Here is an 11,592-nt window from a genome sequence, read left to right as displayed (position 1 = left end):
CAAAAATTAGTATGAAGTATAAATAGATTGTTATGCTAACTACCATATTTAAAATTTTAATATTTTAGTAAATATTTTGTTAAAAACAACAAATTAACTCTTTTAAAAGGTTGAAAGTCAAATTCGATATTTTTTAAACGATTGATGGTCAAATTTAACTAAAAGAGATTAAAAGATATAAATATTAAAGGATAAATTTATGATTATGCCTTTAGAAAAAATAAAAGAATAGTTTTAGTAGCTAGTTAAACATTTTTGATGGATGATATAAATTTAGAATGGACTAAATTAAAGTAAGAACAAAATTATATGGCAAATTATGAAAAAAAGTGAAAAGAAAAATAAAAACAATGAGTTCACCCCTGGCTTAGAAAAAACCTAATAAATCAAAATTGTTATAAGAGCCCCCGGAAGGCCGAAATTCTCGATCCCTAGCGAAAACCAAACCCTAGAAAAAGTCTCCCTTGCCTTGCCTTAACTCTTTCACAGAAAAAGAAGTGTTGGAGGTTAAATATTGATTCCCCTTTCACTTTGCAAGAGAAAGGAGAAGACAACACCTAAAAAGGAAAAAAAGCACCAAAATGGACGCTATGAGGAAACAGCTCGATGTGCTGATGGGTGCCAATCGAAATGGCGATGTACGTGAAGTGAATCGCAAGTACTACGATCGCGATGTTTGCCGTCTCTTTTTGTCTGGTCTTTGCCCTCACGAGCTCTTCCAATTAACGGTATTTCTATCAATATTTAGATATCGCTTCTTTGATTTCTTTTCGCTTTTTTATTTACTTGTTATCATGATTCTCTTTGTCTTGTCCAGCCCTAATCTCTGCTTTCATTATATGATTTTTTTTATTAAATTACAGCTTAGGGAGAGATCTATTTGATTTGTGGAGTGATAGAGTAAGGTAGACGATGAATTTGAACTCTAAAAAAAAAAAACCTGAAGAGCTTGGGAAGTCTTTTGGTTTCTGTGAACATACGTTACAAGGAAAAAAAGGGAATCATTGTTCTACAAGTTCCATTAGGTCATTTTCACTAAGTTTTTCTTATGAAAGGAAATTGCGTTTGTTCACGGAAGCAATTATGCTTCTGAAAAATGAAATTTCTAGCTTCGAGTTTTTTTGAATAGGAAAAATGCATGATTTTACTTTTATATTGAATGATTGTGTTGAGTTATCTCATTTTTACTTGTTATAAACTGAATGTGAATATTCTTTTTTTTTCTTTTCTTTTTGCTTTTAATAACTTTTGAGGAAGTGAATAAAAACTAGATTGCCAAAGTAATTACCGAAAGGAGCATTACTACTGGTAGCTAGGGAATAGATCTGAGTAATGCAGGAAATCTAAAGAAAACGAGAAAAACAGTGATGATAGGTAGTATTTGTTGTTAGTAGAAAAAGAAAGGGAAAACTTAATGCAAATTCTCTGTTCCTAAGTTTTATTTTACTTAAGATGTCTAGGAAGAATAAAGGATTTTGACTATACTATTTTAATTTGTCATTGGTTGGTGACATGGAAAACAAATACTCAAAGATAAGCATATTATGGTATTTGCAATTTTTTTTCTTTTTCTAATTTAATTCTTTTTTTCTCATGGTATCTATTGATACAAATACTTCTGTTTGAGGAGCGGATTTTGGTTAAATCATTTACTGCTAAAGATGCTGTATGTGTTTAGTTACATGGTAGATCAATGATGGACCATCTTTATTAAGGTTTTGAGTTTGATTGTTGAATGCTAGGTTTTAGAAATACACCAGATAGTGGTTTCTGAACCTTTTTCTTTTTCCTGTCTGAAGTTCTTATGCGTTTTTACACTACTGATGACTTTCTGTTTCTCATCTTGGTTCAGAAAATGGATATGGGACCATGCCCAAAGGTCCACTCTTTACAGCTGAGGAAAGAGTATCCTTGCTAAGTCTTATTGCTGGCAACTATTGTTGCATTGTGACTTCAACATTGTTATTAATGTTTGACTTTTACTCCTCTGGCGACCTGGGGTATGTCAGTAGGTACTATGTAGTGGTCAATTTGAAAATAGGTGTCAGCTAGGTTTCTCAGACTTCGGTGCAAGGCTTGGATGTGGTTATGTTTTATTTTTTTGTGAGTTTTGCCATATATTTACAGGATCACATAATTCTAGCTGTCTCTAGCTTGACCTTTGAAGTACTTGAAAATGTTCTCAATATGTGTATGCTAGAAGAAAAGACGAGTCAGAGAGACATGCTTACAGACTACTGGCTGATGGTGTATCATTATTCTATCTAGAAGTAAGGTGTAGGGGTGTATATTTGGTTGCTTAACTCTTCCTAGATATGAAGAAGCCAAGTCAAAAGGTGTTGATAATTATGACAGAGAATTAGAAGATGCCATTGATAGACTCATTGTCGAGTGTGATAGGAAAATTGGCAGAGCTCTACGGCGTCTTGAAGATGAGGATGCCAAAGCTGCTATTGCAATATCAGTTTCTGAGGTTACACAGGTAAGGCCAATTAAGTTGATTCACTTTCATTAGTTTTATTTGAGGTCATTTGTTTTTTCTTTTTCTTATTTGGATTTTGCAAATTTTGAAATTACAGACACCTGAAATTCTTGAGCTGTCGAAGCAGATAAAGGAGAAACTGAAAGAAGCTGATCAACATGGTAATGAATTTTGAGCTGGCATGCGAATTATTCCTTTATGTTTTAGCTTTAAGGTGCTAGTAACTCATAGATGGGATGCTGTCTAAAACCGCAAACCCAACCAGGGATGATTTAGATGGATACTTTAGGATTAAATATTTATGGATGAATTGGTGAAAGATGTGGCATTTTTTAGTCTCTATATAGTCTACACTCTACATATTTGGTAAATCATCTAGATCACTCATTTTGAATGGCAGATTTATTGATTGTAATAGATAAGAAAGTCCTCTTTTGGTAAAGAGGACAAACATTTTGAACCTCAAGTGTTTCTAATGTCCTTATTCTGTACTCATGAAATTTTGGAGTAAAATACATTGAAAGTTTTTGTTTTTGCTATTTCTATAAAGGAGTGTGGACTATCCACACTTTATCTGTAATTATGATTGTAATGGAACCCTTTATAAAATCCCCACTTATACATGATTGCTTGCAAGTCTTTTAGGAAATTTCATACATGTTTACTTTTACCATATAGATCTTGAAGGCAAGACAGATCTTAAGATTCGAGCACTGGAAGAAGTAGAAGAGCTTAGAACTACAAGAGCAGACAAGCAGGTATACCATAGCTTTTGGAGGTTTAGAAGTTAAAATGAAAATATTAGTCCCATGATGCAGTATTCTTGATTTAGCTGTGGTGAAAATTTTGCAATCTTGATTCTGTGATAACCTTTTGGCTCTTTAACATGTGAAATTTTCTTATTGTGATAGTCAATATTACTTTTGGATGCATTCAATAAAGATAGAGCATCGCTGCCTCAACCCCTGCCAAATCCACCGCCATTGGCACCTTTGCCTGTAGCTGCACCTGATCCTCATATCCAGGAGATGATAAACGAGAAGCTAAAGAAAGCAGAAGATCTTGGTAAAGTATACTGCTTAATGATACTTCAGCTTAACAAACTTAAGCTTGTATGTTAGTGAATTGATATGCAAGTTATCGATCAATGGCATTCCTCACTCCTCAAGCTAGCCGTTTTTGATATTAATAATTTTGCTATTTATTGCTTTTGGTCTGTGAGCTTTTTTGTTATGGTTACAAAGATATGTCAAAATGTTAATAGTTATTAAATAACTAAACAGCCCCCCTCCATCCCCCCCCCCCCCCAAAATAACCACCTAGCCACCCCATTGATGACTTAGATTCAGGATATATTCTTTGAGGTCAGGACTATGTTATTTTTAATTTTAGTAATTTATGGATATTAGTAACACTGTTATTTTGCTTTATTTTACTTAATTGTATATCTCTTTTTATCTTTATCGTTTAGGTGAGAAGGGAATGGTGGATGAAGCACAAAAAGCTCTGGAAGAGGCTGAAGCTCTTAAGAAGGTTTCCAATTTCTTAGTTTTGGCTTATTCTTTTCTTCTTTGAATTTTGTCCTATACTTGTTACTTCAGTTTTTGTCTTCATCGTTAACTCTTCTAGGAAAGAAACCTTTTCTGTTTCTTTTTTATCTTTTTTTTCCCTTCCTTTTAGGCAATTTATGGGTTTTTAAAAAAATTCTTATAATGCTTTTTTCTGTTCAGCTGCCTGCTAGACAGGAGCCTGTTCTGGACTCCTCAAAGTACACAGCCGCTGATGTCCGCATTGTAAGTCTGTTTTCTTTTCTTAACCAAACAATTAAAGTGCCTAAAGTAAACCAAGGCTACAAGTTTAGACTGAAAATGAAAAACTAAAGCACTGAAAATGAGAATTGGAAGGGTTGTGCTGTTTGAAACAGCACGCAACTTAAGGTGAAGTTTAGTATGAGAGACTTAGTCTTGTGCATCTTGCCTATGTTTGTAAATCAACGATGCACATGCAAGCTCAGACTTCCTGAAATTAGTTTAATGCTTTTGCTATAAGCAGCTTATAATCCATACAGATAAAGTTATAAAATTTAGAGTTTGGCATGAATTATGAGAGCTTTCTGCTGCTGCTTGTTTTCACGAGCTTAACATTTTAAAGGTAGATCTATGCATGTTGGAATGATTTTTGAGCTTGGCGCTGTGTGCGTTTGTGGACAAATTACAGGTTTCCTGTTACCATTATTCAGTGTTATTGTTTCGTTCATTGGCTAATTTGATTTATGAGCTACTCAGATAAATTATATGAAGCCGTAACATGCTTTTGGGCCCTAGGAATTTAGGATATTATAAGTTCATGGAAAGTTGCTTTACACAATTCTTTTCAGTTTATGGTTCAATTTTTAAAGTTCATTGTTGGTTTTTTTCATTTGCTGATCTGATCTGACCTTTACTAATTAATCCTTTGAATTGCAATTTTTTCAGACTGATCAAAAGCTTCGTGTTTGTGACATTTGTGGAGCATTTTTAAGTGTTTATGATAGGTAAATCTTGAATGTTAATTCCTGTTGTTTTGGCTTGTTTTGTGGGCTTAAAAAAATCAGCATGTGGGGTTTCAAGTGTTTCAGCTTTTGACCCGACTATTATACCTCGATACCAGCAGGCTTTTGGGCCCAGTTTTACGAGGATTACTTTTGCAGCTACATAATGTGCGTCTTTTTTTTTTCTGTTTTACGTGCTTGTAGATCATGCTATTGCTAGATAATAAATTATGCGGAAGCTATAAAAACTTGTCTGTTGTATATTTCAATCTTCTTGGTGAAGTATTTTACTTTTCCTTTATCCTTTCAGTGACCGGCGTTTAGCTGATCATTTTGGAGGCAAGCTTCATTTAGGTTACATGCAAATCCGTGATAAACTAGCAGAGCTTCAGGTAAGACAATTTATTTTCTCTCTAGTGTCTTAGCTCTGTGTGTGTGTGTGTTTTTTTTCAATAAATACTGAGTAAGGGATTGCCAAGATGTCTGATTTGCTAGTTCACTTGCAACTTCTGATCTGAGTAACTGTTGTATTTGACTTCCTCAGATGGAATTTAATGCTTTTGCCTACTGATTTGAAGGAATAAATCAAATAGATGCATTTGTGCTTAGTAGGATAGATCTATTCTTTTATGCATCTTGTGTTGAGACATCCTTAAGTTGGTATGTGAATATGTTGGTTCAGGTGCTGGTATAATGTTACACATTCTTCTATACCGATTCTCAGTTAGTGAGCCATCTGTGAGTTTTTCTTATCTCGGAGTGAATAATACCCTTCCATTTTCTAATCTTTGTGGTTATAAGCTAGATGCTGAACTCTGTAAAACAGTATTTTTTTCATGGATTCACCTGTGCATATTGGGCTTTGACATGCATTAGATTTGAGCACACAATGCTCCTGGTCTAAGGGAACAATTAATATACTAAAGAAAAAGAGTGGAGAAGTAGATGGAGAAGAAACCTGTCTTCTACAAATCAAAGCACAACTCTTTGCTTATCTCACTGTCTTGGACTACCGAAAATGAAACATGAGCTGCAAAAATAATCTAGAATTGCATGTGCCACATATTTGCACTTTGTCATCATATGATCAAGTTAATGCTGGTTTAGTTCTGTTCCTTTTTACTACTAAGAAAACAGATGGTGTGTGCATGGGCACTGATTATATGAGGTATTTGAGCAGGCCTTTTCTGTTCTGCTTTGCTATCTCTTGTTTAATGGTTTTAAGACTTTAAGGCTTACTTTCTTATGCCTAGCCTTAGAAGTTTTACCTTAATAGTCCTTGTGGCAAGTGCATAAAATATTGAGTGGCATTTTATGTTATTCGAAAAATGGTTTCAGTAGCACTTTCTTGGTAACTATTTTTGTCAGGAAGAGAGAAACAAGAGCCGCAAACTTGATCGATATGATGACAGAAGGTAAGCTGTACCCGTTTTTTTTTTTTTGCTTGTTTTGTCTCTTATTTGGGAAAGTGGACTGCGAGATGGTTCAGTTTCTTCCATAATTCTCTAATATTTCTAATTACTGAGGGAAGATCAAAGGAACGGAGTAGGGATCGTGAAACAGAGCCCAGTCGGGATCGTGATCGAGGAGAGAGCTGTGATCGAGGGAGGGATCATGATCGTAGGAGCAGGGATCAGGACAGGTATCATGAACGAGATCGTGGATATGATCGGGACCGGGAGAGAGATTATGAGCGCTCACGCAGTTATGATTCAAGAAGTCGTCGTAGGTCACGTTCTCGGTCTAGGGAACATTCTAGGGATTATGATCGGCACAGGTACCTGCTTCTGCATGGGTCTTGATTTCCTTTTATTTTCAGGCATGACGGGACTTGAAGGATTTTAAAACTATTAACCGGTTCATGAAGTTAATATAGAATGCATAGCCACAAGGGGGTTGGCTTTGTGGTTCTAGAACTTCAGATTATGATATAGCTTAGCGTTTTGATAATTACCCTACTCATCTCTTTTAGGCATGGCTGAAGTTCTTTTTTTTTGAGAGATCCGAAATAATATATTAGTATATTTCTTTAAAAACAATGTTTGAATTTTTCAGGCGTGATCGCTACTAGGATGGATGATGGTTGCAATCAAAGTGGATGGATAATGAAATGATGTTCTTGTTTAGGTCGGTGATGAAATCATGTAGGATTGTTGTGTTGGTTTTATGCAAAGTAGGATTCATTTGGGGGTGGAGTTTGGCAGTTTTCTGGTGTTTTTTGCTGGATGTATTGACTTTGACTTGACTGCTTCAAAGATTTCTCTGTTGCTTAAATATCTGGGAGAGGTACGTTTTAGTGTTTTAACAACATATTTATTTCTCACTAATCATCCGCTGCAGTGACATCTCCAAGTGATCAATTACTGAGCAATGCTATTAACAACACCCTCCTTTTCTCCCACGATATTAAATGATATTTTTGGAAATTAGCTGCCAGCCCTAATCCCTAAAAACACTTCTCTAGGACTGGATTTTAAAGGATCGTTTTTCTTTCTTTGATGGAATGGTATTAGCAGCCAGCACTTTACAATAACCTTTACTACACTGGAATATGTGATCATTTGTCGGTGACGAAACCTATTTAAAATTTTATGGTTTTTCTTCTTAAAAAAGAATTTTAACGTTGTAGGTGATTTCCTGCACTAAAAAGGATTCTCTTATGGGTAAATTATTAAAATAGTTTTTGTTTATTTCAAGTTGCATTTTAATCATTTATGTTTTAATTACTTGTGTTATTTGTCGTTAATAGTGTAACGTAAGCTGACGTAACATTAAATCATTATTTTAAACAAACTTTTAAGTTAATTATATAATTGGTATTTTATTTTTTTGAGCAAATTTTTTTATGTTCTTTAAACTTTTTTCTTTATTTTCCTCTCATTTGCTTCTCCTTTTGATTTCCTCCTTCTTTTCTTTTAATGTGGTTTTTTTACGTTTTCATTTGTTAAAATTTTTATGTTTATGAAAAAAAACAAGTTGAAATTAAAATAAAATTTAAGTTGTATATTTTCACCACCACAATAACAAACTCTCATTATCTATTATCGTTTTAACAAAGTAATTTGGATCTTTCAATAATTTTGTCTACAAATTTGTCTTACTTGAAGATTTTGTTAGTCGTGATTTATGACAGTCTACTCTTAACAAAGTTTTCTAAGCTCGTTCCCTCAACCCTCATGATTACCTTATTTACCTTACAACATTTTTATTTTTTTGAAATTACATTATTTTACGGATTCTTCAGATGAGCTTTACATTCTCAATGAGTAAAATGACCATCATATGAAACTTATCCTTAACTTTACCTAAATCGGATTGGTTCCATGTTCCCTTTCTTTGATTCATCCATGTTCGACTTTCAATCAAGCTTGCCTGAGAATATCTAAGAAGGTTTAGATCAATTTTATCATTTGTTTAATTTTATTAGACAGAAAAAAAGAAAAAAGAAAAAAAAAAGGAATAATCTACACAATTTTGTAAAAATCTAGAATTGGAAAAAATTGTTTTGAATATAAATAATTCAATTTATGTTTAGATTTAATTAAAGATATGGTTTTATATTGATTAGTTAGATCCAATTTTAGTTTAAAATTTAGGTTATAGTCAAATCGAGATTTGATTAAGAATGAAAGGTATTTGGTTTTAAGTGAAATTTAATCTAGGAATCATGTGAAAGAAAGAACTTGGTTGATTTGGTGGGAAAATATTATATTTTTGCAATAAAGAATATGAGGAGAGAAAATAAATGGGAAGAAGAAAAGGAAAATAAATAAGTAAAAAGAAAAAATTTAAATTGTTCAAAAAAAGTATAAGGATTAGTTTTAACAAATGAAAAATATAATACGTTAAAAAGAAAAAATTTAAATTGTTTAAAAAAGTATAATGATTAGTTTTAACAAATAAAAATATAATATATTAAAAGAAGTGAAGAAGGGAGGAAAAGCAGAGGAGAAGAATAATAAAATGAAAAAAAATTAAAAGAACATAAAATAAAAAAATTGCTTAAAACAAAAAAAAGATTAATTGTAGAATTTAACCTAAAATTTTTATTTGAAATGATAATTTAACTTGCCACGTTAGTTTACCGTTACACGTTAAAACAATTAACGACTCAATGACTAAAATATTATAACATAATAGTATAAGTGACTAAAATATAATATTTTAAATATAAAAAATATATCTTAAGATAAATAAAAGTGACTAATTTTTAATAGTTTCCTCCTTCGTCATCTCAATAATTTTGATCTCCTGCTCTCGGCGTGGTGTCAAGTGCTTTTGCGCTAGGTGGTTTCAGGTTTCATTTTGTTTTTTTAGGTCCATTAAGTCCTATAATTGCCCACAGTTGATGACAGGTCAATGTTCCCAACTTGAAAAATTAATGTCGGAAGTTAGTACAATAATTTGAAAAATTAATGCTAAAATTTAGCTCAATAAAATAAAATAATTAAAAGTGTAAATAATGAAAATTAATTACCATTGTGCTTTTTATTTTCGTTTGGTATAAATTATAAATATTAAAATATAGTGTACTCTCCAAAATCTGAAATTTGGTTTCTTATTTTTATTTTTAAGAATTTAAATTTTTAAATTTTAAAATTAAGGTGTAACTGTAAACATTGCTAATTTTTTTGTTAAATTCAGATTTATTACAAGATCATTTTCTAATTGCATGGTTAATAAGTGTCTTTTATTTCAAAATACCAAATAAATTTAACAAGAAAGATAACTGTATTAATAACTGGACTTGAATTTTGACATTTAAAAATAAAAATTTAAATTTCTAAAAATAAAAATAAGAGGATTAAATTTTCAATTTATAGATAGAAATATTTATGAGATTTTAGCGGATTATAAATCACGGAGGGAATAACAATGAAGGGTTTGAATATTAATTCGCAGTAGGATGCCAACAAGAGGTCGAAAGAATTATCCCTTGGCAGTATCTTTAGTTTCTTATCATTGAAAAATTGAGTAAATTGGTCTTTTGAAAGTGAAACAATGATGCGTTGATTAATTTCTGTAATAAATTATGTGAAATTATGTGTTAAACTGTGATTTGTTGAATTATAAAATTAAAAAATTGAAAAATATATAATATTTAAAAATTTTAAAATCAAAATATAAAAAAATTATAAAAATAATATGAAGCAATAATTATAAAAATATTTTTAAAAATTATAATATACTAATTTTTAAAAAGTCATAAAATTATTATTAAGTTTATAATCTTTTCTTAGTTCAATGAAGAAAAATTCTTTGACCTGATTCATTAAAATGTAATTATGAAAAAAAATTCTATTATACATGTATGCGTATAAAAATCATGTATTTAAAATATAGATGTGCGTTTAAAAATAATATATAATAAGTAAAATAATGCATGATTTGAAACTAAGTAATAACAAAGGAAAAGTGCTTAATTTAAGGTTTTATAATGCATTTAGAGTTGGTTCAAATCCAATCACATGTAGATTTTTATATTTTTTAAATAAAAAGATTAAAATACTCTTGAATAATATAACTTATTTTAATTACGGAAAAACATTCGTAATTTTTCTAACTAGGTTGGTGCTTGGTTGACTCGTGACATAAACTCGCTTAAGGGCTTAAATAATAGTATAGATGATAAATGTAATAAAGTGTGCATAATAAAATAAAATAAAGTTTTAGTTTAGTGGTTAATTTAATGTTTTATTAATGCATTTAGAGTGGATTCAAATCCAATCACAAGTAAATTTTTATTGGTTTCTTTTAAAAAATAAAAGACTAAAATACCCTTGAATAATATAACTTATTTTAATTACGGAATGACATTTTCTTAATTTCTCTAACTGAGTTGGTGCCTTATTGACTTGTGACACCAACTCAGTCAGGGGCTTAAATAATAATAAGTATAGATATACAATTGATGGAGGTAATAAAGTGCGAATAATAAAAATTGAAATGTATAAAAAATATAAAAATAAAACATTGATTGAGTGGTAAATTAAAGGTTTTACTAATCTAATTAGTTTGAGTTCAAATTCCTCGATATGCATTTTTATTAATTTTTTTAAATTAAAAAACTAAATTATCCTCAAATAATATAACTTATTTTAATTATGGAAGAGTATTTCCGTAATTTTTGTAACTGAGTTGGTGACTCGATTGAGAGTAACATTGGCTTGTCACAAAGTGTACTGACAATTTAAGTACTTTTCGGCACTTAACGAGCTTGTTTTCTAGCCATTTTAGTATCTTTTATTGCATTTTCAATTTTCTTAGCTTAGAGTTAAATTATAGCAAAATAAGTGTTTTTACGCAATATTTCGAGTTAGTTGACCTATTGGGCCAATATCGACCTTAAGGTGGTTTTAATGAGCTTCATTGAGTGTGCAGGACACCTATTTCTAGGCCCAAAAGCATAAGGAACGACAATTGAGTTGCAACACAACCGAGCCAATTCTAGAATTAACATTCGAAGTTGTGTGTCGCAACACACATAAGTTTGTGTCGAGACACATGGCTGACGGAGAGCAAAAATTAATCAAGTGGGTTTCCATCCACACAATCAATATTTAGTGTAATTAAGACCTAT

The 11,592-nt window shown here is 31.3% G+C and overlaps 1 protein-coding gene across 1 annotated transcript; it reads left to right on the top strand.

Moving 5' to 3' along the window:
* Nucleotides 1-390: 390 nt before the first annotated feature.
* Nucleotides 391-7,339, top strand: LOC105788284 (uncharacterized). The gene is made up of 13 exons (XM_012615095.2): nt 391-728; nt 1,853-1,905; nt 2,314-2,482; nt 2,580-2,643; nt 3,161-3,240; nt 3,394-3,547; nt 3,954-4,015; nt 4,213-4,275; nt 4,957-5,015; nt 5,323-5,404; nt 6,381-6,427; nt 6,544-6,789; nt 7,068-7,339. Exons 1-13 carry the CDS (start codon nt 582-584, stop codon nt 7,081-7,083), a joined length of 1,242 nt encoding a protein of 413 aa, XP_012470549.1. The 5' UTR covers nt 391-581; the 3' UTR covers nt 7,084-7,339.
* Nucleotides 7,340-11,592: the final 4,253 nt, after the last annotated feature.

The sequence above is a fragment of the Gossypium raimondii genome, chromosome 2 (genome assembly GCF_025698545.1).
Source record: "Gossypium raimondii isolate GPD5lz chromosome 2, ASM2569854v1, whole genome shotgun sequence".
NCBI classification, from domain to species: domain Eukaryota; kingdom Viridiplantae; phylum Streptophyta; class Magnoliopsida; order Malvales; family Malvaceae; genus Gossypium; species Gossypium raimondii.
This window is presented reverse-complemented; position numbering and strand designations above follow the sequence as displayed.